Source organism: Penicillium expansum (genome assembly GCF_000769745.1).
Source record: "Penicillium expansum strain MD-8 chromosome Unknown contig5, whole genome shotgun sequence".
Classification (NCBI taxonomy): Eukaryota; Fungi; Ascomycota; class Eurotiomycetes; order Eurotiales; family Aspergillaceae; genus Penicillium; species Penicillium expansum.
The window spans coordinates 183,644-209,228 of record NW_015971306.1 but is presented as its reverse complement, the minus strand read 5'-3'; the positions used below and the strand labels follow the sequence as shown (position 1 = coordinate 209,228).

Sequence of the window (25,585 nt, the reverse complement as noted above, 5' to 3'; positions counted from 1 at the left end):
AAAGAAAGGGCTTCAAATTCAGGGTGCGGGATGGGTCGAGTTCTTGAAGTCAGCATGCAGTATGAGGTTCTAGAATTCAGGGTCGTGGGGGAAGCATATGCTGTGGAGAGAAAGGGGTTCGGTCGGTGTGGAGTATTGTGGAGGTTGAATTTTACAAGCGCGTAGTATCCGATTGTTATATTTCCAGCGAGCCGGTTTTGCAAAATAACACTAACCCCTGGAAACCCTCCAGGGCTGTATCTACAAACACATCTTATACTCAGTCCAATGCGCATCATTGGTCCCAGTACCAGTGCGGACGGTAATTTCGAAAGTTGATAGTCAACACTGGATGTCGCTAAAATCACTGACGTGACGCAAAATTGGGGACGACAGCAGCTGGGATCCCGCCAAGGTCACCAGGCAGACACGCTCACATCTCAGGAGAGAGCGCTCTGCTTGGCCCGGTAAATGGGCACTCAGTGCAAACCCCGGTTGGGCAAAAACCTTGGAAGGCAGCCGGCTTTGTGGTACCTTGGAGACGTACGTATGCCTAACCCATCCGGAGCAAGCTAGGTAGGGCGTGTAGATCATGATACCCCACCTCGCCGGATTTCGGAATACCGCCCGAGACCTCATACCGCCCGGAGGAACCTAGGTACGGCATGTGGATCATGATACTCCACCTGTGGGCCGCCCCGCCGGAGCCATATGGTATTGCCTCCCCCCAACCTAGTCGAATAGCGCCTCCGTGTACCCCGTATGCAAGCCCACCTGGTGAGCTGTTCCCATCGGAGATAATATAAGTCGACCAATGGCACTGGCTCTGCCCTCCACGTAGTGTTAGAAATGCACGTGTTAGAAATGCACATAGATTGCGAGACAGTTACATCCAACACGGCATGGAACGAGACCACACCGAACTGCCGTTAACCGCTGGATGTCCCCAAAGTGCCAAAGACCCTCCTGGCGCTTGGTATTCTTTGCCCGACCAACCCGTGCCCGCTCTATAGGAAGCATATGTGGCCAATAAGAAGTGCAAGTGTCGGGATCGGGGATCGTCCAGCCAATCGGAGTATGAGAGGCAGACTGCTAAGCAGCAATGACTATGCCAAGCACACCAATACCACTACCCAGTGTTGATGCGCCCTAGTCTTCCACATGACCCAGTTAGGTTTTGGGTCCAGGCCTTCGACCTAAAATGGGTCATGCGGAAGCCTAGGTAGTGCGCCCAACCAAACGCAAGTTTCTTGCCACATTTTCCAGTTTACATCGAACTTCTACCCACTTTACCCTATACCACGATATCAGAAAATCAAATCTAGGAAGCAGTCAAGGCCTTCTAACAAGCCAGTAAGCAATATTATGAAATCCAGCCAGGAATTAGATGTTCCGTATGATCGGCTCAAATCCAGGATTCGCGGTCGCCAATCTGTTACCGACCACGCTAAAGCAACTAGGGCTTTAGATCTACATACTCTAAGAAAAGGGGTTTATTAGCTGGGTTCAATCCCTAGATAACACGTATACAACACCTACCCTAGAGAAGGTTGAAAGGGCAGCAAATTTGATCTGAAACCGAGCGGGTTCGGATCGAACTATTTATTACCAGCTAGTTCTTTCAATTGAAAGAGTGCATTTCATTCGGAATGCTTTCTTATAATGCAAACAATGCAAAACAGTGATCAGCGGTAGATCCCTTAAATCGTCACAACACTAAAGATTAAAAGGATATGCAAATTATAGGCAACCTCCACCTCTGAGCTTTGAAAATATTTGACATTTAATATTCATTCTATGACCTATCAATCAATTCCTCTTAATTGTGATCCTTTTAGGTATAGATCAGGTCAAAACGTGGGTTCGTATGGTAATGACCAAAACATATGTAAAATGGTAGTGAGTCAGCTGCATCAAGCTCGTGTGCGAGGTAAGCTAGCAACAATTATGTTAGTGCGGACAATAGCGAGATATCTATGGATATCTTGCAAGTATTCGCGGATTTGTGGATGCGGATTTGCTGCAGCCTATTACCACCCAAACACGCTAAAATAAAGGGCTAACCCATGTTCATTTAGAGCATAGGCTAGTTGAGGAGGAGGAAGGTAGCTTGAACTTGAGTAGATTTTTTGGCTGACTGCTTGCGAGGTTAGGAATGTCAGAACAGCCGTCTGATAGTAAAAGCTCAGGATCAAGAAGAGAGTCAAGGTAAAAGGACATGTGTGATTAAGACATTTTAGACTATTCCAGCAGGGGATATCTATTTAAGAGGGTCCTTAAGGAAGAGCAGAGAGTTATAGATATTTTCTCTGATTGCAGTCTTCACAGTCGCAAACAACGCGAATTTGATATGTTGAGCAATAATAATCAATCCTGATTGGCTATATAAGTGGGACTGCCTATCGGCTGTGTGAGAGCCGCACAGCCCGGACCCTTTTCAAACTCCAAGCTATGTGAGAAATCGACATCTTTGAACATGTATTGCTTAAGGTAATTATATATAACCTGTCTAGTATTGCTGAATATTCTGATTGCTCTAAATTTTCAATAATTTACCATATGATCTATTCCTGGTAGTATGAATTCTAGATGGCTTTTATCCAGACTAAACGCATTCGTTATAAATAGACTAGAAGTCTCTCAAGCAAAATATATATATCTTCGATATCAACCCGTATGCCATTACCAACCTTAAAAATACAGCCATATAAAGCCTGATTTATTCAAAATAATGTTACAGCATAATCAAATACACTCTCTCATCAATGTTTACAATGTGATCTCGTCTACCTAGTTTGTGATGATCCTACGTAATGGTTACGTGAAGAGAAAGTAGGCCACCATGTGGTTGACCGCATGCGGTGATGGAATTTTTTTTTTTTTTTTTTTCATACTACTGTCTCATCTATCTGCTAGTTCGATCCCCTTGGCCAATGCGCTAGAAATCAGGACATGAGCCGGAGAATACAGATCGCCGGATATTAAGGTAGCCCCGGGCATCCATCTCTGACGTGAGAGGGTGATCCTCCAGGCTCCGACTCCGATGGCCCACACCCGCCACCCCGGTCTCATCTACATCCCCAAATCGTCAATTGAAAACAACTCGGCAAATAAAAAAAGAAAATAATGGAATATTTTAGCGTAACTGTAATTTTGTTTACCGTTGGATTGCTTGCACGGTCTCTTCATTTTTTGCGAGAGCAAATTGCTAGCCATGGCGCCGCAAGCCAGTCCTCGATGGCTCTATGCCAGTCTTATTGGCATCCTCACTCCAACGGCCACCGCGTTGTACACCCGAACTCCGGGACTTGAGCAGCTAAATTTCACTCTCGAGGGGCGTTTAGAGAAGTCCCTCCCCTTGGCTGCACCATGCTTCGAGGATACGAACAGCGCTGCCTGTGCCTCGGTGAGGGAAGGCCTCAATTCTAGCTGGACTCGCACCAGCCAATACCCTGGTTTCCGCTTCATTCAAGACGAAGCTTGCGCCTCAAATGAAAGAAACCAGTGCCTTCTGGACCCTATTACCCTCGATCCACTGGGCGAGACGTGTGAGCAAGGCATCCTGTCGCCTCATTATGTCGAGATCGAGTCCCCCAGTGATGCCCAGGCCATTTTTGACTACGCCCGCCAGTCAGGCGGACGCCTGTCTATCAAGAACAGCGGTGTTGACTACAACACCCGAAGCAGTCTACAGGACTCCCTGGCCATCTGGACTCGTGGGCTGAGACACTCGTCCTTTGAAGAGTCATTCATTCCCGAAGGCTGCCCTGCCGACACCGAGCCATTCCCAGTGCTCACCTTCGGAGCCGGCATTAGCTGCGATGAGGCCTATACCATTGCTCACGGATACGGTGTGACCCATTTTTGTGGTACCGTCAATGCTATTGGCGCTTCCGGTGGCTGGCTGCTGAATGGTGGCCATGGAGTCCTGTCCGGCAGCCACGGACTAGGCGCCGACCGTGTCGTACAGTTTACCATTGTCACACCCGACGGCAAGATTCGCATCGTAAACAAGTGCTCGAACCCCGAACTCTTCTGGGCCCTCCGTGGTGCCGGAGGTGGTGCCTTCGGTGTTATCATCGACTCGACCCACCCTTCCGAGCCCGAGAAGTCTCTCACGGGGGCTAGCCTTCAGTTCCAGGGCACGACTGAGAGTCAGCGAGCCTTCACCACAATAATGACCGAGAATATGCACAGCTGGGCCCTTCAAGGCTGGGGCGGCCCGTCCAGTCCTAGCTTCTCCATGCTTGTCAATGACAAAGTCTCCGTCGACGACGCCAAGAAAGCGCTCGCTCCAGCCCTAGATTTCGTCCGCGCTCAGAACGGTAGCATCGACGTTCGCACCTACAAGAACTTCTACCAATACTACACGGAGAACATGAATGGGTCACTTGCCGCCCCCATGACCATCAGCGGCGCCATCGTCACTACCACACGAATCGTTCCCGAGGATCATTTCTTGGACGCCGAAGCTCGTGAGCGCATGGTCAATGCCATCATGGACACTCAAGCTGCCGGTCTTCCCACCTCGTTCCTCACCACCATGCCTCTCCTCTACGGTCGCAATAACCCCGAGCCCAACACCTCCCTGCATCCCGCCTGGTACAAGTCGGTGTGGATCGTTGCCAGCTCTGTGCAGTGGACGGCAGCAAGCTCTATCAAAGAGCGTAAGCAGCTCGTGTCCATGCTCAAGAACACGACGTCGACGTGGAAGAAGGTAATCCCCGACGGGTGCACCTATGCCAACGAGGCGGATCCTTGGGATGACAACTGGGCCTACGAGTTCTGGGGCGACAATTACAAAAGCCTTCTCCAGATTAAGGCCAGTGTTGACCCCGACAACCTGTTAAATTGCCGACACTGTGTTGGCTGGGAGGAGTCTCTGCCTGGCTACGAGTGCATGTCGGGACTGGATGTATAGGTTTGGACTTGGCCTGCCATTAAATGGCGGATCCCCTTTTAAGATACTCTTTAGAGCAGTTTATCCCGTATAAACTAATTATTATCGCGGATATAGTAGAAGGGAGGGAACCGAATCAAAATGAAAGCTATTTACGCTATAGATTAGCTATTACCCTCAACAATATAGGGGGTACTATACTATGAGGAATCGGTTGGGCCCCCTTTGTCTCTCTTAGAGATAAAAGATTATAAGCCTCTTCCAAACATAATTTAGGACATCTCATAACGCCGATAATTAAATCCCGTAACGATCCGGGTATCCATCTGTGTATATTGTTCGTAACCTACAGTTTCTCACGCTTGATATCAAAGCGCTTGTCAAGCCACTGGAATACCTTCTGGTTGCACAGAGCGATAGCACCCATCTTGGCTTGAAGACCACCTTCGCCCGGCTTGGTGGCCACCCAGAGCTCCTTGTCCGACTCTTTCTGGTTCGTCAGTGCGTTGAAGACCATGGAGGTATGGTCGTCCACTTCGAGCCACAGAGACTTTCCAGCGCCCGTGACGAAGACTGGGCACGTCACCTTGTCGAGGTAGGTGCCCTTCCCCTGGCGCAAAGTGTACAGCTTCATCGACCTGAGAATCTGGGTCGGGGTGGATACTCCGAAGAATCGCGCGGACATGGCAATGTTCCAGCGCATCTGGAAATCGAACTTGTTTCCGAACCAGATCATGTTGTCCACAAAGCTATCAGGAATCCAGCCCTTGAGCCATGTGTTGAGGAAGGTCGCCGATACCTGCTTGGTCGCAAAGTCCCAGAAGTCGAAGAGAGGATCGACGGCGACGCAGGCCTTGTATCGTGGGTCCACTGCGGCGCGCAGAGCGAAGTAGCCACTAAGCGAGGTCCCGGCAATGGCGACGCGGTCGAAGTCAAGCTCGAGATTCTTCTGCTCTGCATATTTCTGGACGTAATCCAACACGATCTTGTCGACAACCTCGTAGTCAGGTCGCATCGGGATATTGTGCTCATGGAGAGTAAGACCCTGGCCGGGACCTTCGAAGGTTAAAACGGCGTATCCCAATTCAGGACCCTCAGCGGGGTACATGTGGTAGACCTCCTCTTGCATTCCATCGGCACCAACCGGGTTAACCACGAGGGGAATCTTGCCTGCAATCCGGCATGAGGCTTGGGGAAGGTAGAGATATGCGGGGAACTTGACTCCCTTCTCGTAGGGAATCTCCAAGATGTGGATGGGATTGTTCGCGAGCGGAATGGCTTTGCGGAAAAGCTCGACAGTCTTGCGCAGGATGGGAACGACACGAGGGTCTGATTTTGTGGGGACGGCCGAGCACATCATGTAGGCGCTGGCACGTTGATAGTTGGCGGCTCGGAGGTAGGCCATGCGCGCGGAATTGCGATGGCCATTGCTTAGAGCTTCGTCTGCAAGCTGCTCGACCTTTTCGGCTTGCATAGACCACGCCTTGTGCCAGGTCACCGGGTCATTTTCCTTGATTTGGCCCACAGCGTCGAGAACCTCTGCGACGTCGGCGCCTCCAGTGCGGGTTGTACCAAGGATGCGAATAACTTCAAAATTGAAGAACTCGCCCTTGTAGAATTGATGCATGGCGAGAATTTGGGATTCTGGTTCTTCTATCTCGGAAAGATTGACAAGTACTCTGTGAATAGTTCCTGGGTCGGAGAATTGAGGTCGCGACAGAAGAGCAAGGAAGGTCGACACAAAGTTTCAGGATGCGAGATCGGGGGGGTATGAAGGGTCCAATAAGGTCAGGCCTACCGAATGACTTCTATAGGCACAAGAAAACCCCTCTTTGCTTATTCCCCTGTTACATTGTAGATAGTGTTTCCTGCACCCGAGCGGTGAATTGACATGACAGTGCAGTCAGCCCCGAAACGGACGTCCGGCCTGTGGGTACGGAGTAGCGCGACCCCGATTAGTCAGTGCGCTATTCCGAACGTGTGGGACTAATCGGAGTAGCCCTATGTTGTATACGACTTTCCCAAATGGACTCATGCTAGGTCCGAAGATGAGAGGGTTGAATTGTCATTGTTTTAGCGTGGGATCGTTACGGCATACGGAGCCGAATCAACATACCAAGAGATCGGCCTCAGCTAGGAAATTGCCACTTCACCAATATACAGTTAGCTTAATTAGCTAGTTATCTCGTTGTCTTGTAAGCCATATGCCTTTGCTATATTACCTTATCATACCCTTGCCTAGGTAGATATACATCATAAACCGGTCTTAGGCTATATCCTCTCCCTTCTTTTCTTTTCACAGCACAGCCATGGCTCGCCAGCTGGAATATGCCAACGAGCCGATTGCCGTTGTCGGCAGTGCTTGTCGATTCCCCGGAGATGCCTCATCTCCATCCAAGTTGTGGGAACTTCTCCGCCAACCTCACGATGTCATCAGCGATATTCCGCCAAGCCGGTTTAACACTGATGGCTTCTACCACGAGGATGCCCTCCACCATGGTGCTACCAATGTTCGCCAATCCTACATACTCAAAGAAGACCATCGTCATTTCGATGCTCAGTTTTTCGGTGTTAAGCCTGTCGAGGCTAACTCCATCGATCCTCAACAACGACTTCTCATGGAGACCGCTTATGAAGCTCTGGAAGCTGCGGGTATCCCCATGGAGAAAATCCAGGGCTCTAACACTGGCGTGTACGTAGGCCTGATGACGGGTGACTATGCCGACCTTCTCGGTCGTGACATTGACAATTTCCCTACGTACTTTGCCTCCGGCACCGCACGAAGTATCATTTCCAACAGAATATCCTACTTCTTTGACCTCCATGGCCCATCTATGACCATCGACACAGCGTGTTCCTCCAGTCTTTATGCTATCCACCAGGCGGTTCAGAGCCTTCGAAGTGGCGAGTCCGGCAGTGCTATCGTCGCCGGATCTAACCTCCTTTTGGGCCCCGAACAATACGTTGCCGAGAGCAAGCTGAAAATGCTTAGCCCCAATAGCCGAAGCCGAATGTGGGACAAAGATGCCGATGGATATGCCCGTGGTGATGGTGTTGGTGTCCTGGTGCTCAAGACTCTTAGCCAGGCACTAGCGGACCACGACAACATCGAATGCATTGTCCGAGAGACAGGCGTCAACCAAGATGGACGCACAAAGGGCATCACTATGCCTAACCCAGTAGCTCAGCAAGAGCTCATCAACGCTACTTACCAAAAGGCCGGGCTAGATCTGTCTAAGCCGGCAGATCGCCCTCAGTATTTTGAGGCTCACGGAACTGGTACCCCTGCTGGTGACCCAATGGAGGCCGAGGCCATCAGCACCGCCTTCTTTGGACCAAACATTGGGTTTAAGAGGGCCGCAACCGACGCCCCTCTGTATGTCGGTTCAATCAAGACTGTTGTCGGCCACACTGAAGGCACTGCCGGTATTGCCGGTGTCATGAAGGCCTCGCTAGCCCTCCAGAACAGCACCATTCCTCCAAATCTGCTCTTCAATGAACTCAGCCCCCGGGTCAAGCCTTTCTACACTGATCTGCGTATTGCCCAAGAGGCACAGCAGTGGCCTGAGGTCCAGACTGGTGACCTGCGCCGTGCCAGTGTCAACAGTTTCGGCTTCGGAGGTGCCAACGCCCACGCCATCCTCGAGAACTTTGTCCCAGATCCTGCGCAAGCTCTTCTGAAGAATGTTGAAGAGTCCACCGGTCCCTTCATGGCACCTTTTAACTTCTCCGCTGGTACAGAGAAGTCTCTCGCCAATCTTCTCTCCACATACTCCTCGTTCATCAAGGAGAACCCGACAATTAGCCTTCGAGACATCTCCTGGACTCTCAACACTCGACGATCTACCCTGCCGTTTAGGGTATCTATCTCTGCTCTAACGGTCGAAGACCTGGCCAAGAAGCTCGAAGATGTCAGCCAGAACACCATGGACTTTATGACCGTTTCTAGCTCTCAAGCCACTTCGGAGGGCAAGCCCCGCCTGCTTGGTGTTTTCACTGGACAGGGTGCCCAGTGGGCCACTATGGGTGCTGACTTGCTCCGAAGCTCGCCTCTGTTCTCGGAGTGCATTGATCAGCTGCAGAGCGCTCTTAACACTCTTCCCGCCGAGCACGTCCCTGAGTGGACCATCCGGGAAGAGTTGCTCAAGGATAAGGATTCTTCTCGTATTGGCCAGGCGGCGCTCTCACAGCCTCTGTGCACCGCTGTGCAAGTTGCCCTTGTTACCCTTCTTCGGGCCGCTAAGATCGACCTTGCTGCAGTTGTTGGTCACTCTTCTGGTGAAATCGCTGCGGCACATGCTGCTGGGTATCTCTCCGCTGAGGATTCTATTCGAATTGCATACTACCGTGGCTTCTTCCTGAAACTCGCTGGTAGCGAAGATGGTGCTCAGGGTGGTATGATGGCCATCGGTACGTCTCACGAGGATGCAGAAGAGCTTTGCGAGCTTCCCTCTCTTGAGGGCCGCATCTGCATTGCTGCCAGGAACTCGCCCAACAGCTTGACCCTGTCTGGTGACCTAGATGCCATTGAGGAGGTCAAGGATATTCTTGAAGATGAGCAGAAGTTTGCTCGTCTCCTAAAGGTCGACAAGGCTTACCATTCGCACCACATGAAGCCATGCTTTGAGCCTTACGTCGCGGCCCTCAAGACATGCGACATCAAGATCCTGACTCGCTCTGACGACGCAAACCTCCCTGTCTGGATTTCCAGCGTTGTCGGTGAGAACATTGAGAGCATTGACCTCAGCGAGCTCCAGGGCAAGTACTGGGGTGACAACATGTGCCAAGCTGTTCTGTTCTCCCAGGCTGTGGAGTACGCCATCGGTGCCGAGGGTCCCTTTGACATGGGAATTGAGGTTGGCCCTCACCCTGCTCTTAAGGGCCCTGCCACATCCACTATCAAGGAAATCTCCGGCCAGGATATCCCCTACATCGGAACCTTGGCACGTGGTGTGAACGCAATCGAGGCTATTGCTGACTCTTTCGGTTCTCTCTGGAAGTCACTCGGTCCTGCAGTCGTGAATTTCACAGCCTACGATGAAGCTGTTTACGGCAGCAAGGTGGGACCTCAGCTGTTGAAGGGCCTGCCAACGTACCCTTGGGACCACGATCGTATCTACTGGCACGAGTCGCGGTACTCCAAGGCATTCCGTGGCCGCAGCCAGGCTCCTCATGAGCTTCTCGGCACCATGTGCCCCGATGGCATTAACAACGAGGTTCGATTCAAGAACTACCTAACTCCCCGTGAGATTCCTTGGCTCGTCCACCACCAGATTCAGGGTCAGATTGTCTTCCCTGCTGCTGGCTACATCTCGGCAGTTGTCGAAGCGGCAGTCAAGCTTTATCCTGCCGAGTCGATCCAGATGCTCGACTTTATCGACTTCATCATTGGACAGGCTATTACTCTGGAGGAGAACGGCGGTGTTGATACCATCCTGTCTCTCAAGGTTGTCGAAGAAAGCCCAGGCGTTGACCAGCTGGTTTTCGCTTACTATTCCGACAGCGGAAAGGATTCTGGCGCCATGGTCAAGAATGCCTCAGGTAAGCTTCGTGTCGTCCGAGGCGCTGCCTCCAAGGAAACACTCCCCTCTCCCTATGTTCGTGAGGGTATGTACCTGGATCTTGAGTGGGAGCGATTCTACATGGCCACCAGCGAGCTGGGCTTCGGCTACACCGGCCCCTTCCAGGCTCTCTCCAACACTAGCCGAAGGCTTGGCGAGGCTCTCGGTACCCTGGGTGTTCCTGAGGCCGAGGGCAAGAATGCGCCTTCGCTGATCATCCACCCTGGCACCCTGGATTGTGCCATCCAGTCTATCATGCTGGCTTTCAGCTACCCTGGCGATGGCCGTCTGCGTACTATCTATTTGCCAACGAAGGTTGATCGCCTTCGTATCAACCTTGCCTACTGCCGGGAGTCCACCCTCCAGTATGGTGCTCAGCTGCCGTTCTACTCATCCATGGCCGACAATGGCGGTGCAGATCTGTCTGGTGATGTTGAGGTTTACTCGGTTGATTCTAGCCACACAATTATTCAGTTGCAAGGCCTCCATGCCACACCTTTGGACAAGTCAAATTCTGAGAATGATGCCAACATCTTCTCTGAGTTGACTTGGGGACCCGAGATCCCCACCGGAACTAACGTTACCTGGGAAGGTGATGAGTACGCTGACGACCTTGACCTTTCGTTCCTTATGGAGAAGGTTGCGTACTTTTACCTTCGCCAGATTGATGCCGAGTTCCCCAAGGGTAAGCGAGAAGGATTTGAGTGGCACCATGACCGCCTCTTCGACTATGTCGACCACTGCTTGGAGTACGTTGCCAGTGGCACGCACCCATATGCAAAGAAGGAGTGGATTAATGATAAGAGGGAGGAGATTCTTAAGATCATTGACAGGTTGGTTTCCTAAATACTTACTAAATTCTCCATAGTTGATGCTAACCTAAATCAAAGTCACCCTGACAGCATTGACTTGCGTATCATGAAGGCTGTTGGTGAAAACATGCCCACTGCTATCAGGGGCGACATGAATATTCTGGAGGCAATGATGCATGGCAACATGCTCAACGACTTCTACGCCTACGCTCTGGGTATGAACACATATCTTGAGGATATGGCCCGCATTGTTGGCCAGTTCAGCCACCGCTTCCCCCACATGAACATTCTTGAAATTGGTAATTTGAAACTCCTCTAGCCGTGAGTAGCCGCTCAGCTAATTTAAATAGGTTCTGGAACTGGTGGTGCCACTGACATGGTCCTCAAGCGTCTCAACGGCGCTTTCTCCTCGTATACGTACACTGATATTTCTAGTGGCTTCTTCGAGAAAGCCGAGGAGAAGTTTGCTGAGCACCGCTCTCGCATGATCTTCAAGGTTTGTGATATCGAGAACAGTCCTGCTGAGCAAGGCTATTTCGAAGGCTCATACGATCTTGTTATCGCCTCTCTGGTCCTCCACGCCACCCGAAACATTGAGGAAACCATGCACAATGCCCGCAAGCTCTTGAAGCCCGGTGGCCACCTTATCATGGTTGAGCTTACTGACAATGACCCCATGCGCTTCGGTTTCATTTTTGGTGGCCTGCCTGGTTGGTGGCTTGGCCACAACGATGGCCGCAAGCTATCTCCTTGCGTTGAAGCCAATGTCTGGGAGGACATGATGTTGAAGACTGGCTTCTCTGGTATTACGTCCCATACCCCCCACAACAGCAACTTCCCTCTGCCTCTGGCCGTGATTGCTTGCCAGGCTGTCGATGATAAAGTTTCTTTCCTTCGCGAGCCACTTCTCGCCGAAAATGAACCGCTCGATGTGAACAGCCTGACTATCATCGGAGGAAAGGGCGACATATCCGGTGACGAGTTGGACGAGATCGTTTCGCGTCACTACAAGGAGATCCACCGTATCAACAGTTTGAATGAGGCCGCTGACGCTGAATTGCCCTTCTCTGGTACTGTTGTCTGCTTGGCTGATCTCTTCGACGAGTCTACTTTCGAGGACATCTCTTTGACAAAGCTGAAGGCTCTCCAAAACATCTTTAACCAGAGCAAGAATATTCTTTGGGTTACGTGCGGAGCACAAGCCGACAGCCCTTACAAGAACATGTTCATTGGCTTGCAGCGAAGTGTCATCCTAGAGCTGACTCACGTCCGCTGTCAGGTCTTGGACTTTGCTACGCCTTCTGAGATCAACTTTGAGATTATTGCCAAGAAGCTGCTCCAGCTTGATGCTTACAGTGTCTGGGATGACAAGAGCCAGCTCAAGGAAATTCTCTGGTACAATGAACCAGAGATCCTCATTGAAAACCAGCAGGTTATGATTCCTCGCTTCCGTCTCAGCCCAGCGAGGAACAACCGATACAATTCTTCGCGCAGACTCCTAACCCGTGATGTGAACATCAAGGACACCACCTTGTCCATCACGCCTCAGGACTCCAAATTCGTTGTGAGGGAGAAGCAGGGAGCCAATAAGTCCCGCATTGGAGGAATTAAGCTTAGTCACTCGCTTCTTAAGGCCATCAGAGTCACTGGAAAGAGCAAGGCTTTCATCTCGCTCGGCGAGGACTCTCAGAATGGCTCTCGTGTCATTGTGTTGTCCAGCTCTCTGGATTCACACGTCTACGCACCCACTGGATGGACCATTGCTATGCCTCAGTCTGACGAGCAGGCGCTCAAGGCTTTGATGTCGCTGTATATGCAGCTCCTAGCCCACAGCATCCTTGAGAACGCCGTCCAGGGCAAGCTCATTGCCGTGTTCAACCCTGGATACGCTCTGGGTGGAGCCCTTGCCAATCTTGCCGCTCAGCGTGGTATCCAGCTGGTTCTCCTTACCACTGCGGCCAAGAACTGCACCAGGCCTTGGGCATACGTGCATCCCCGTGCGACGACATCGTCCCTTCACAAGCTTCTGCCAAGAAACCTGTCTATGTACGTTGACATGGACACTCAGAGTGAGACGTCACAACTTGTGCAGGGCTGCCTGCCTCCAGACTGCCCCAAGCTTGATCACAATGGTCTGGTCAGCGATTACGCTCGGCTTGACCTCAGCCCACTTGGCGTCCGACAGGTGTCTGACCATGTCCAGATGGCTTGGCTGAACTGCGTAGATAGTCTCTCCACCCCCGACATTGGCTCTATCCCGACCATCTCTCTCGACGAGATCACTGAGAACAGCTCTGCGTCTTTCCAGGAGCAGGCCATCGTCTCTTGGGAGGGTCAGCCTACTGTCCGCATTCAGATGCAGCCCGCCAACAAAGAAGTTAGCTTTGCTTCGGACAAGACCTTCTGGCTTGTTGGCTTGACTGGTGGTCTGGGTCTGTCTCTTTGCCAGTGGATGGTTGAGCGGGGTGCGAGATACATTGCCCTGTCCAGCCGTAACCCCAAGATCCAGGATGCCTGGCTCCAGATGATGTCCGCCCATGGCTGCACTGTCCGCGTCTTCGCCAACGATGTCACAAACCGACAGTCTGTCCGCGGGGTCTATAAACAGATCAATGACACCATGCCTACCATTGGCGGTGTTGCTCAGGGTGCTATGGTTCTCCACGATACCCTATTCCCTGATCTAGATATGGAGCGCCTTGAGAATGTCGTGAAGCCTAAGGTTCTCGGAAGTATCTACCTTAACGAGCTGTTTAGTGAAGCAAACCTAGACTTCTTTATCTACTTCTCGTCCATGGCCTACGTCACTGGTAACCCGGGACAGAGCGCCTACTCTGCTGCCAATGCCTTCATGGCCAGCCAAGCTGCTCAGCGACGCAAGCGTGGCCTTGCTGGCTCTGTCATCAACATCGGTGCCATCATGGGTAACGGCTACGTTTCCCGAGAGCTGACCCTTGGACAGCAGTCCTTCCTCCACAAGGTTGGTCACTCTTGGATGTCTGAACAGGACTTCCAAGAGATCTTTGCTGAGGGTGTTCTTGCTGGCCGCCCTGGCTTCTCTGATACTTATGAAATGGCCACTGGCCTCCGACTCGATGATGACGCAGAGCGTGACTGGGCATCGAACCCAATGTTCCAGCATTTAGTCCGCAAGGCTAGTCACCTAGTCACTGGCCAGAGCAAGAACAAGGCTGGTGCCGCGATCAAGCCTCAGCTCTTGGAGGCTACTAGCGAGGAGGAGGTGTTTGAGATTCTGAAAGGCAAGTTTTCCTCAACAGAACAATATGCCAATTTATTTACTGACTTTTCAATAGTTGGGTTCCTCTTGAAGCTCCAGATTGCACTGCAGGCCGACCCCGACATGCCTATGCTTGAAGTGAGCCCTGACGAGCTCGGTGTAGACTCGCTTGTTGCTGTCGACATTCAGTCTTGGTTCCGCAAGGAGGTTGGTGTCGATATGCCTGTCCTCAAGGTTCTCAACGCACTTTCTGTCCGTGATCTCTTGTATGCTGCACAGGAGATGCTGTCACCTGAGATGGTCCCCAACTTGGGTGGCGAGCCGAAGCCCAAGAGTGTTGATCCTATTAAGGAAGCACCTCCCGCCCCCATCCCGACAGCAACGCCTCAGAAGCGGACGCCTAGCCTAACGGACATTTCGTCTACCACTGTGCCCACCATCGACCATTCTTTCTCGAGTGAGAGACAGTTGACTCCTACTTCAGATCTGGAGCCGCAGACGCCCCCAACCAATGCTAGTACTCCTCCTCCCATATCCCCAGATATGGAGGAGAAGCTGCTTGGGTCGTATATTGAGGAAGGATTTGAGCGAGTTGTTCCTATGTCATTTGCTCAGTCTCGATTTTGGTTCTTGAACTTCTTTGTTGAGAACAAGACTGCTTTCAATGTCACATCAGTTGTCCACCTCAGGGGTAAGCTTGACATTGAGAAATTCGGCAAGGCTCTCACCGAGGTGGGACAGCGCCACGAGGCCATTCGGACTGTCTTCTATACGGATGAGAACACCAAACAGCACATGCAGGGTGTCTTGCCCAAGTCCACCTTGACGCTCCAGCATGCCAATGTTAACGATGAGGGTTATATTCAAAAGGCTGTCCGTGAAATGCAAGACCACGTCTTTGATCTTGCCAAGGGTGATTCTCTCCGCCTGCAACTTATCTCGCTCTCTGAGGAACGACACTGCATTATCCTCGCCTACCACCACATCGCTGTGGACGGCATCGGCTTCCCCATCTTCTTCGCTGACCTCGAGAAGGCTTACAACGGAACTCTCGATCTGAGTGGCGCGGGTATGCTGCAGTACCCCGATTTCTCTCTCCGTCAGCTTCATGAGTACGAACAGGGATCATGGTCCAAGGAGCTCAGCTACTGGCGCAGCCAGTTCCCTGACCTTCCCGCTCCTCTACCCTTGCTTCCACTGTCTCAGCGTTCATGGAGACCCAACTCCTCCAGCTTTGGTTCGCACTTGGTTGACTTCCGCATGGACCAGGCGCTGAAGACCCAGATTGAACAGTGCTGCCGCCGCTTCAAGGTGACCCCATTCCACTTCTACCTGGCTGTCTTCCGCATTCTCCTCTTCCGCTTCACCAACGGCATTGACGATATGTGCATTGGTGTTGCCGACGGCAACCGAAAGGATGCCGACGTGCTGCAGAGTCTTGGTCTCTTCTTGAACCTACTCCCACTGCGCTTCCGTCAGGACCCCAAGCAAACCTTCGCGGATGCACTGAAGGATGTCAAGAGCACTAGCGATGGCGCCTTTGCCAACTCTCGTGTTCCTTTCGATCTTCTCCTGAACGAGCTTCAAGTGCCCCGGTCTCCTTCTTACAGCCCGCTCTTCCAGTCGTTCCTTAACTACCGTCAAAACATCGTCGAGGCACGCAGCTTCTGCGGCTGCTCTTCTGATGGTGAGCTGATTGCTGGTGGCCAGAACGCCTACGATATCAGCGTGGATGTTGTTGATGTCAGCAGCGGTGATAACCTTGTGGTCTTTGCTGTGAATAAGGATCTCTACTCTAAGGACGATGCCGATGTGCTTAAGAAGAGCTACCTCAGCCTTCTCCAGGGATTTGCGCGAAACCCTGCTGCTCGCATTGTCTGGCCCGCTCTCCATCTCGAAGAGGATGTGAAGAGTGCTGTAGAGTTGGGTCGTGGTAAGTATCATCCCTCTTGACTCATAACATAGCTGAGTACTAATCGGATTGCGCTTTCAGGTGACGAGCAAACTACCCAATGGCCATCTACTATTGTCGACCGCATTGACGACATGTCCAAGATGTACAGTGAGAGAGCCGCTCTGACTGACGGCGTCGGAAAGAGCCTCACTTACAAGCAGATGGCAAGCCGCGTGAGCGAGCTTGCAGCTCTACTCCTGGACCGTGGAGTGGGCAGCGGTTCTTGTGTGGGTGTCTTCCAGAGCTCTGGACCGGAATGGGTTTGCTCTGTGCTCGCTATTCTACGAACTGGAGCTGCCTACGTCCCTCTTGACTCCCGTGTGGGCCTGGACCGCCTTCTCCTTGTGGTAGAGGACTGCAAACCCCAGGTCCTTTTCGTTGACAGCATCACCGAGGGCGAGACTAAGTTCTTGAGTGACACTGGAGCGGATATCATCAATATTTCCACTGTTCCTGTATCTGAGGAAGACAAGTTTGTTCCTAGCCAGGCCAATCCCTCTGACACTGCCGTGATTGCCTACACCAGTGGAACTACTGGTGTACCAAAGGGCGTGGTCCTGAAGCACTCCGGATATAAGAACTTCCTGGAGTTTGCCGTTCCCCGATGGGGAATCAAAGAGGGTGAAGAGATTGTGCTGCAGCAGTCTTCATATGCATTTGACATGTCCATGGGTCAGATCATCGTCGGCCTTGGATTTGGTGGCACTCTTGTTATTCCTGACACAGCTCTTCGCCGTGATCCTGCCGCTGTTTGCGACATCCTCGTCTCTCAGGGTGTTACCTTCACCCTGGGCACTCCTACTGAGTATATGGCCTGGATCCAGCATGGTGGCCAGGAGTTGCTGCAAACCTCCCAATGGCGCGGTGCCATGAGCGGTGGTGAGGCTATGACTGAGTCTCTCGTCCGTGCATTCCGCTCCCTGCAGAAGCCGGATCTGAAGCTCATTAACAGCTACGGTCCTGCCGAAACCACCTGTGCATGTGCGGACAGCGAGGTCTCCATCGCAGATGCCGACGACCTTTCCTTTGCTGTTGTTCCAAGCCCCAACTACAGCATCTATATTGTTGACGAGAATATGAACCCTGTGCCTGCCGGCGTGCCCGGTGAAGTTGTCATTGGCGGTGCTGGTGTTGCCGGAGGTTACCTCAACCAGGAGAAGGCCACCTCCGCTGCCTTCCTCCCCGGCAAGCAGGCTACCCCCTTCTTCAAGGAGCAAGGGTGGAACACCGTCCACGCTTCCGGTGATCGCGGCCAATTCACTGCTGATGGACGCCTAGTCCTACAGGGTAGAATTGAGGGAAGCACTCAGATCAAGATTGGAGGTATTCGCATGGACCTTGAGGATATTGAGAACACCATCGTCAATGCTGCTGCTCCTCACATTAACCAAGCTGTGGTCTCAGTTAGGCAGATCCAGAACTCGGATAACAAGTATCTGGTTGCCTTTATTGAGCTTTCCGACAACCAAACTGATCAGAGTGCATTCCTGGCAGAGCTTCCTCAGAAGCTCCCTCTGCCCCAGTACATGCGCCCTTCGACCATCGTTGCTCTAGATGCCATCCCCAAGACGAGCTCTAACAAGGTTGACCGATCGGCGATCAACTCTATGGAACTCCCTGAGAGCACTCAACCCCGTACCGAAGATGACACCGCTGATCTCAACGAGTTTGAAGATACTCTCCGTGGTCTCTGGGAGCAGGTTCTTCCTCAGGAAGTCCTCCGCAGCCATATCTTGAACAAGGCCTCCGACTTCTTCCATGTTGGTGGTAATTCTCTATCTCTGGTATCCCTACAGACTCAGATCCGCGAGCGTCTCGACATTACTGTCCCGCTCTCTCAGCTCTTCCAGGCTATCACCCTGGGTGAGATGGCGGTGATGCTCCAGGACCAGGGCTCAGGCAAGCAGACTATTTATGTCGACTGGGAGAAGGAGGTCGAGGTTCCATCTGACCTCATCGATGCACCCAAGTCTCCCAATCCGGTCGAGCCATCCACTACCCCAAGCATTGTCGTTCTTACTGGATCTACTGGTTTCCTGGGCAAGGAGATTCTCCGCCAACTGACCAACAACAAGAACATTACAAAGATCTACTGCTTGGCCGTCCGCAAACCCAGAGAGCAGCTTTCCAAGATCTTCGACCACCACAAGGTCATCGTCTACGGAGGTGATCTCGGTGCTAAGCAGCTTGGCCTTTCTAAGACGGAAGCAAAGGCAGTGTTCGACGAGGCCGATGCCGTGATCCATGTCGGCGCTGATGTGTCTTTCATGAAGACCTACCAGAGTCTCAAGCTCATCAATGTTGCTTCTACCAAGGAGCTTGTCCGCCTCAGCGTTCCCCGCCGTGTTCCCTTCCACTTTGTCTCTTCTGCCAGTGTCGCCCGCCTATCGGGTCTCGATGCCTTTGGTCCGGTCTCTGTTGAGGAGTACCCTCCCAACGGCGAGAACGATGATGGCTACACTTCAGCCAAGTGGGTTAGCGAAGTCTATCTGGAGCGCATCAACAAGCAGCTTGGTCTGCCTGTCGCCATACACCGCCCTAGCAGCATCACTGGTGACGACACCCCAGAGTCGGACTTGATGAGCAACATGATGAAGTACTCGCGCGAGATCAAGGCCATCCCTGACTCGAGCGCCTGGTCTGGCCACTTTGACTTCATATCTGTGCAGTCGGTGGCCAGGACGATCATTTCCGACGCAATTGCCGGCGCGGAGAACATGACGGATAGCCCTCGCTATCTGTATGAGTCTGGAGAGATTGAAATTGGCATGGAGGAGGTGCAAGATCTCATGGAGATGGGCACTGGGGAATCCTTTGGGGTCCTGTCAGTGGACGAGTGGATTGATTCTGCTGCAAAGGCTGGGATGAACCCTCTGTTGGCCATGTACCTGCGGCGGGCCGCAGGTGGCCAGGTCCTGTTCCCCAAACTGCTCCAGCAGTGATAAAAGAAAAAAAGCACACCATTTATATGGTAGTTGGGTATCAGCTTTTTAGCGTTTTGGCGTTTTGAGGTGGCATTTGATGATAAGTAGATTATATAGCGTCTTTTTTTCGGTTACATTGTCTATTCTGTTCGTACGCATAGATTAAGACGTTCCATTAAAGTTTATCATAAGTTCAAATTATTGTTGCTCTGAGCCCGGTTTTCAACCATATATTGCAACATAGTATTCGACATATATGTACCAAATCTTAGGTTCTCATATCATTCCTATTTGAGAAGCTAGGGGATAAATTACCACTACCAATTTTTACATGTGACTTGACTAACTAAACAGTTATCTAACTAGTCACTATAAATCTTACCAATTAGGCATCATTCATCTTAGCAGATCTAGGCCTCGCCCCCTCCATGACCCCTCTGTGAGTGGCTAGCCCTCCACCCTCCATTTCGAGAGCTGAGGGGTTATAGGGGTGGAAGAGAAGTGTATAAATACAGGGTTCTATTCTCAGTACGAAGAGATTAGACAGCTTTAAATATATTCCTTATTTGTAAGAATTCATTTCATCTCATACATATAGTATAGTTTCATCTATACTATTTCAACGTCGACCTGTCAAAACAAGAACCATATAAGCCCCGCCAACTCCATTCCGATACAATCGCCCTATCCAATACCTCTCTTCAGCCATGACGGTCATACAAATTTCCGACGCTGTCTTCGAGGCAATGAAGGATCAAGTAGTGTTTATTACTGGTACGCATATTCCCCATCCCACCATAAATACCGCATCGGCAATATTAATAAACACAGGCGGCTCCTCAGGAATCGGAAAAGCAACGGCGGAGTTATGTCTCAAGCACGGCGCGAATGTAATCATCGGCGACATGAACCCACTACCGTCTGACCTCGAGATCTCGGAAAAGCTCAAGTTCATAAAACTAGACGTCTCCTCATGGGAAAGCCAACGGGATGCATTTATCCAAATTGAAGAACGGTTCGGTCGTCTGGATCACGTCTTCGCTAATGCCGGCGTGGGACCAACGATCGATTTCCTAGACGAAACCCTGGACAAAAATGACCACCTTACCCCTCCCGATCTGCGGACGATCAATGTCAATCTTCTGGGTGTTCTGTACACAGTTCGTCTAGCTACATATTACATCCAGAAGAACTCGGCACATCGTCTATCTGGTGAACTGGGCAGTATCGTGGTCACTGCTTCTGGGGCTTCGTTCCAGAACTTCAGTGCTGGTGATTACACGATCGCGAAACACGGGGTCCTAGGACTCATCCGCGGAATAGGACATCAACTTGAGGGGAAGGTTCGACTCAATGCGGTTGCGCCTTCCTGGACAGCGACTGCCATGATTCCTGTCGCCTTTATTGAGGAGCTTGGTGTTACTGTTCAAGGACCGGAGGTTGTAGCCCGGAATGCGGCACTACTTTTTTGCGATCAGCAGCGTCATCGGGATGTTATATATAGCTGGGACGGGAATTATCTGGAGGTCAATAATGCGGAAGGGGGATTTCTGGCAGCTGCGAGTGGAATCCTTGGGAATTCAGCTAATGAGGAATGGGTTATGAGGAAGATGGTAGAAGAAAATGCACTCGGCTAGATCTAGTTCTTGTTAGCTGCGCTTGATAGCATATCAAATGTCCACTTCGGGTTCTTTGCTGCGCTACTGCATTGTACATGACGTCATCTCACTCCTTAGTTGGGCGTCTTCCACTTGTAGTCTCTTCTCTCTTCTTTCTAACCCCGCTCTTCCCTCCAGTTTGGGTCTGGTACATGGTTGATATCAGTCGACACATAAGATCATCTCGGCAGTCATGAATATCACTCGTGGAGCTGACCTCCACAGAATTTTAAACTTCTTGGGTATTCGTTAGGCATGGTCATCCATATCCCAGGAATGACGGAGGAAACTTACGGAGATTCAACTTGGATATCATGATGGTGATTGTAAATACGATCTAGGCAGTCAGTCCAAATGGTCGGGATATTCCAAAGTTGTCTATGTAAGAACCTGTTTCGGTCAATAAGTAGGCTCAGCTGAGAAACTGAGATAATGCGATGGCCAAAGGATTGTACAATGTAGTCGCGAAAGCATCGCGGAAACATTGACACTATGTTTCGGGACGTACAGCATATGGTGAGAGGGAGAGAGCCGAGTACTGTAGTTAACCGTCTTCCAGTTGGAACTAGAAGAGACACTATCCAGTGCTGCCCCTGGATATGCAAGCTTCCATGGAATAACTGAACTTCCGTGGACAACTGCGTTTGATCCAGGTTCTTCTTATTTGGCTGGGTTTTACATCAGTCATGTGAATGAAGAATCTTACCTAAGATGATCTCGCGTTTGCCCAGTTTCCTAGTACTCCCTTCGCCATATAAATACCATCTCTCTATGTTTTCATTTCTTCGACTCTCACACTATCATTCCCTTCCTACTCTGATGTGATCCACACCCTGTTCCTGCTGAAGTCCGAGGATATGATACCAACCATTTGGCTCTATGACTCTCCCTTGCCATCGACTTGGTGAGGTATCACTAAACCCACCTCGGTTAATGAACGGATGATAACTCATAGACCTACAGCACAACACACGATTATGAAAGACAGTCATCGACACCCTTACCTTGAACAACACTTCACTATACCATACCCTCATGCTATGTCTATCTACAACCCTATCCCAAAGGACATTGCCACTGCGCATACAACTTAAATGAAAAAAGACGGGGGGAGATGATCCTCAGCTTGTGCCATACATCAAGCAAACAGCAAGGACAAGCATGACTATGCAAACATGACTGGTTGAAGTTTTACAAAGTCTACTTCTGAGATCTACCAGGCAAACCACCAGACCCAGGATTAGACTCTCCACAACTCTAACATGTCAAGCGTGCATGGCTATTCTGCTTCGCTTCCTTGTTGGCAATTCGCTTGATGTATTGAGCAAGCTGGGCACCATTTTTCCCCTTTGGTTTTCTGTCGAGTCGTATTCGCAGTGCCAGTGTCCTTTATGCCCGGGGTATATATATAATCATAACATAGGGAAAGAAACAACGCCGTCGGAATTGTGGCTGCGGCGACAACCATTTGCCAGGCGCAAGTGAATTCCGGTAAGTACGTCCTGTTTCGATCATGGCCGTATAGGTGCTGACATCCTTTGTACAGGCAATGGTTTGGATACGAACGGTTTTCCTATGTCAGCTCGTCTTTCTTTGGGTGTCACGGACCACGCAGAGCGATAGCAGGAGGCACTTCTTTCATTTTTTCGGCCTTCCATTCCACAATCGAGTCTTCGTGTGAACTCCGACAAGGTGGGGGACTTGACCTGCCCGGTTATCGAAGCTGTTATACTCCAGAGATTGATTTCTAAGCCGAGATCGTCTGAATCTGTTGCTCTTTGAGCTTTTTCAGAGCTTTGACATACTTTGTGCCATTCATGAAAGATCCAGCGTGTGTCTATAGTCATGTCGAAACCACAAAAGGGCGTGCCAAAACGGCGTGTGGAGCTGACTAGCCTACTTCCAGGTCCCTGGTGTCGCCGGCCGAGACTTCACTAGTAATCCACACGATAATCTGATACGCCAGCTTCCAGTGGTGGTAAAAAGGGCACTCAAAGTCTCATCTGTGGCATTCGGCTCCGGATAATCATTCGGGGTGACAACTCAGAACGGTCGCCATTTCCGAAAATGTAAAGCCAACCCACATCAAGTTAATACCCCACTATCTAAGGCATGGATTCAAAAATCGATCAACCAAAGATCTCCGCATCTCCTTTCGTGCACCTTAACCCCTCTCAGGTCTATGGGGGTCGCTGTTCCTTACGTTCCCTCGTGAACGTGGCGCAGCTGTACGGCCAGACGAGGTTCACCCTTAGCCTCGTTCCTTTTTTTCATCATGGCTTTTCAAACCCAGTACAAGATATTGGCACGATACTCAGTTGAACCACAATCCTCCAGGTTATTATGCCGACTAGAATGGGTTGAAATTTTTGTATTTCTTTCACTATGGAATTTACATTTGGAAGAATTCTAGTTATCCAGGGCATTCTTTGAGGGCAATGGTGCATTTAGGTATCTATGCAGCGATGCTGTGCTTGCTTACATGCAGATTGTCATACCTCTCTTTGTCCTTCGGAAGCATATAAAGGGGTTCATGGCGGTAGGTAGATTCATCATCTATGATCTATCTTGGATATTCTTCTTACTCTCTCTCTCTCTCTTTGTAACAATATAGCAGTATACGTCCACCAGAAACAACCCATAGAAAATGGAAAATATATTCATCGCGCAAGCTATAACAAAAAAAGGGTATTAAATTTACACAATGCGCCTGGGGCTTCGGAAGGATTCAATCCTTCAAAACGTGAGCAAACCACCAAACAGCCCATACCAATCACTGAATCCCACTACCACTCATGGTAGTAAAATATAGAAATGTAGAACATCGAACATAAACCATAAGCATAAACAAGAATGGTATACCACCCACAAAGCAGAAAGCCCACTACAGGGTAAGATTAACGCCGGCCTCCTTCAGCGCAGACAGAACATCCAACTTGATAGAAAGCTTGTTCGCGGCCAGCGCCTTGGAGAAGTATGGGAGGTTTTTGCCGTCGTATGTTGATGTCGCATTTCCGGTGATGTCGAAGGGAATGATGCCGTCTTTGTATGGGTTGGACTTTGATGTGAGCAGGGTGATGATGGCGGCTTGGTCGACCTTGCCGATCATTGGGACGGTGTTGTTGCCGGGCTTGAGGGTTAGGTTGTTCAGGTAGGTTGTTCCCACTGATGTGCCGTTTAGCTCGAGGTTCAGGGTTATGTTGCCCTATTTCTTCTTTTAGTGTCGTGGGAAATGAGGATGTGATATAGAGAAAGAGGATTAATTACCAGTGGAATGGTCAAGACTGAGGCATTGGGGATAATGACGGTGCCGTTCATCCCGTAGCCGTTCACTGGAGGGAACATGATGAAGAATTTGGCGACAGTGAAGCCATTGAGTTTGTTCAGGCCTGTTTCATCAGTTAGTACATCTTGCTCTTCTGATAGACTGGGTAGAGTCAAGAAACAAGAAAGAGGAACATACCCTTCATAACAACAGTCTTGTTGTAAGTAACCGTAGTCTTAGGCAAACCACCCTGCTTCAACCCAGGTCTTCCATATATATTCAATGAAACCTCCTCATTCAACATAACAGCAGTAGTATAATCCGCGAACGCTGTAGCATTCGTAAGAGCAACATTCTGCTCAAAGTGAATAACTGCCCCATCCTTCGACTTCACAGCCGGGACAGTAACATGCGCGAAAGGCGCCTCTCCAGCCAGCGAAACCTCAGAATCGAAAGCATAGATCTGGGGATGATAAGAGCTTTTCGAGCCGAGGACTTGTCTCTGCTCGAGATGGAAGGATTCGGGCGTTGGGTTGCTGAGAATCATCTCCGTGATGTCGAGGGTTGAGTCGTTGACGGCAGATTGTGCGATCTTAGGATATGCGACGTAGACACTAGATGATTCAGTACAGGATGAGTGGGATGTTCTTGTTTCTAGCAGTCTGGGCCGTTTACGACCGGAATGGGACGGACTTACACCGGTAGTAGGATGATTAGGAAACAGGCGATGAATATGATCAAGTGCACCCACCACCATTTTTTGAAATGGGCGGCGAGGCGTCCGCCGAAGCTTCTCTTGGTTGGTGCTGCGTTTATGTGGGATTCCTCCTCGACGAATGAGGGCTTTGCGGTCGACATCTTGATTCTGTGAATTGAATTAGGGATCGGAAGAGGGTTCTAGACAAGAAATGTACATACTTAAGTCACAAACACCTATAAAAAGAGAAGAGCTTCCAAGCTAGAAAGAAAATGAAAGAAAATAAAAGTGATACAATCCGCTCTAGAAGGGTGTGGGTAGTAGTCCGTACTTTATAATAAAAATCCACCTCGGGGAAAAATCTTTCGACTAAAATGGAAGAAACAAGGTATATTTCTAGCGTCACATGTTATGCAGAGAGGAAAAAGCCAAATATAATCCGAAAAAGAAAGGGGAAATATATTGGCCGTCAGATAGATCCTTTCTCTCATTTCCCTTGGAGCTATTTTGGTCATTTGACCAATTCGATCTGGAGAATACTAGTCCAGGTATCATTTTAGTGGGGAACTCCGGATTTCCGGGGATATACGATCTGTG

The 25,585-nt window shown here is 50.5% G+C and overlaps 6 protein-coding genes across 6 annotated transcripts; 3 read left to right on the top strand and 3 right to left on the bottom strand.

Moving 5' to 3' along the window:
- Positions 1-3,193: 3,193 nt before the first annotated feature.
- On the top strand, positions 3,194-4,900 carry PEX2_001850 (FAD linked oxidase, N-terminal; the record flags this gene model as incomplete). Its single annotated transcript, XM_016737463.1, has 1 exon — positions 3,194-4,900. One exon carries the CDS (start codon positions 3,194-3,196, stop codon positions 4,898-4,900), a length of 1,707 nt encoding a protein of 568 aa, XP_016598899.1.
- A 325-nt stretch (positions 4,901-5,225) lies between these two features.
- Positions 5,226-6,506, bottom strand: PEX2_001840 (alpha/beta hydrolase family protein; the record flags this gene model as incomplete). Its single annotated transcript, XM_016737462.1, has 1 exon — positions 5,226-6,506. The coding sequence occupies one exon, from the start codon at positions 6,504-6,506 to the stop codon at positions 5,226-5,228; it is 1,281 nt and encodes a 426-aa protein (XP_016598898.1).
- Positions 6,507-7,188: 682 nt separating this feature from the next.
- Positions 7,189-19,386, top strand: PEX2_001830 (Acyl transferase/acyl hydrolase/lysophospholipase; the record flags this gene model as incomplete). Its single annotated transcript, XM_016737461.1, has 4 exons — positions 7,189-11,273; positions 11,331-11,551; positions 11,603-16,423; positions 16,484-19,386. The coding sequence occupies 4 exons, from the start codon at positions 7,189-7,191 to the stop codon at positions 19,384-19,386; spliced, it is 12,030 nt and encodes a 4,009-aa protein (XP_016598897.1).
- A 689-nt stretch (positions 19,387-20,075) lies between these two features.
- On the top strand, positions 20,076-21,005 carry PEX2_001820 (Short-chain dehydrogenase/reductase SDR; the record flags this gene model as incomplete). The annotated part of the gene is made up of 2 exons (XM_016737460.1): positions 20,076-20,142; positions 20,200-21,005. 2 exons carry the CDS (start codon positions 20,076-20,078, stop codon positions 21,003-21,005), a joined length of 873 nt encoding a protein of 290 aa, XP_016598896.1.
- Positions 21,006-21,316: 311 nt separating this feature from the next.
- On the bottom strand, positions 21,317-21,511 carry PEX2_001810 (uncharacterized protein; the record flags this gene model as incomplete). The annotated part of the gene is made up of 1 exon (XM_016737459.1): positions 21,317-21,511. One exon carries the CDS (start codon positions 21,509-21,511, stop codon positions 21,317-21,319), a length of 195 nt encoding a protein of 64 aa, XP_016598895.1.
- Positions 21,512-23,910: 2,399 nt separating this feature from the next.
- Positions 23,911-25,149, bottom strand: PEX2_001800 (DUF3712 domain-containing protein; the record flags this gene model as incomplete). The annotated part of the gene is made up of 4 exons (XM_016737458.1): positions 23,911-24,231; positions 24,294-24,415; positions 24,490-24,905; positions 24,989-25,149. The coding sequence occupies 4 exons, from the start codon at positions 25,147-25,149 to the stop codon at positions 23,911-23,913; spliced, it is 1,020 nt and encodes a 339-aa protein (XP_016598894.1).
- Between the last annotated feature and the right edge of the window lie 436 nt (positions 25,150-25,585).